This window comes from Octopus bimaculoides, chromosome 5, assembly GCF_001194135.2.
Source record: "Octopus bimaculoides isolate UCB-OBI-ISO-001 chromosome 5, ASM119413v2, whole genome shotgun sequence".
NCBI classification, from domain to species: Eukaryota; Metazoa; Mollusca; class Cephalopoda; order Octopoda; family Octopodidae; genus Octopus; species Octopus bimaculoides.
Window position 1 is genome coordinate 55,905,017 of NC_068985.1, and position 1,752 is coordinate 55,906,768.

Genomic DNA, 1,752 nt, shown 5'->3' on the forward strand with positions numbered 1-1,752 from the left:
ATATATATATATATATATATATATATATATATATATATATATACACACACACACACATAACACATATACATCACACACAAGTATATACATTCTGATATCCACATCACACAACTACACAGCTATATATATATATATTTTGATGTACATAGCCCACAGCTAGAAATATTTGACTATTACCTCACATCTACACAGAACTTTACTGATAAAGACAAACCAAAATTATTTCAGTCAGGCCAGATCAATTTTATGTATCATAGTGGTCAGTTCATGTAACCTAAGTAATGTCCAGTAAACCATTGGAGATTTGTGATCATTGAAGATATATTCACATAGAAATTATAACTAAATACACTTTCTTTGGATTAAATAAGTTTGGAACACTACAAACTTACATAACACTCATTAATGGTAAAAGCTTATCACATACACTTCTTACTTCGTTTTATTTTTAGAATAAAACTGTCATAATTACAAACCTGTTGCCGCCTCAGTTCCATTTTCACAGAAGGGTCATGTTGTTGTTTCGAATTATCTAATCCTAAATTAGAGAAAATCCTTTTAGGGACCAACTCTTTCTTAAGCATATTTTGCAACACAGTTTCCAGTGCTTCATCTTCATTGAAATCCAAATGTGAGTCTGTTTCTGAAAGACACAACAAAAAATATTTATATATTTACACCATGGAAAAGTATGAAGTCAGTACAATTGCAATAAAGATTAGCTATGGATACCTAGAAAGGTATTTGAAAATACTGTCCCTCTCTCTTTGAGTTTCCTATCACCTACACACACACACACAAATAATGAAGATGCATTATAAATAATTTATGTAGGTTACATGTGTTACAAACAGTCTAGCACAAATGCAACTGCTGCAGATTGTGGTATGTACATTCAATTGATCCTTCATTTGATTGATTGATTAGCCAGAGAACAGAGCAGCTGGTTACCAAGTTACTCTTCTCAAAGTTAATATATACATACAGGGATTGGACAAAATAAAGGAAACACCTTAACATTTCAAACAAATTTATTTTAATATGGGGTAGCTTGAATTCTACAAAGTATGGACTCGTACAAAGTTTGAATTGTTTCCAAAGGAATTTTTGACCATTCTTCAACTGAAACAGTCTCCAGTTCTTGTAGTGATGATGGTGGAGGATATCGACTCCTTACTTGTTTTTCTAAAATGCACCATAAATGTTCAATAATATTGAGATCTGGAGAATGTGGTAGCCAGATATGATGTTCAACTTCACTAGAATGTTCCTTGTGCCATTCAGTAAAAACTTTAACTGTGTGAATTAGTGCATTATCATCCTGAAATATTGCGTTTCCCTCCAGAAACAGTTCCACAACCATAGGATGAATTTGATCAGATAAAATGCTTAAATAGTCTTTACTAATTCTGCCATGAATGGAAACCATTGGGCCAGCAGATTTCCAAGATATAGCCCCCCCCAGATCATCACAGATCCTCCTCCATGTTTAACAGTTAGAAGAAGGTAGTCTGAGTCAAATGCTTCTTTTGGCTGTCTCCAGTGGTCGGAAATAAGGTAAAGGATGACTTGTCCGAGAAAATAACATTCTTCCACTGTTCTAGGGACCAATTCTATAGGTTTTTACTCTACTCTAAATGCTTTGCAACATTTGTTTTTGAAAGTAGTGGTTTTCTGATTGCAGCTCTCCTGTGAAATGCAGCTTTGTGCAGCTCCTGGCGAACAGTTTTTGTGGAAACTGTGTTCTTGAGG

General features: G+C 34.0%; 1 protein-coding gene across 1 annotated transcript in view; it reads right to left on the reverse strand.

The window, feature by feature from the left end:
- LOC106884299 (uncharacterized) overlaps positions 1–1,752 on the reverse strand; it is a 38,883-nt gene that overhangs the window by 22,272 nt on the left and 14,859 nt on the right. Inside the window, exon 7 of the mRNA XM_052968060.1 lies at positions 477–643. Coding sequence (XP_052824020.1) covers positions 477–643 — 167 coding nt within the window. The remainder of the gene's footprint in view (positions 1–476; positions 644–1,752) is intronic.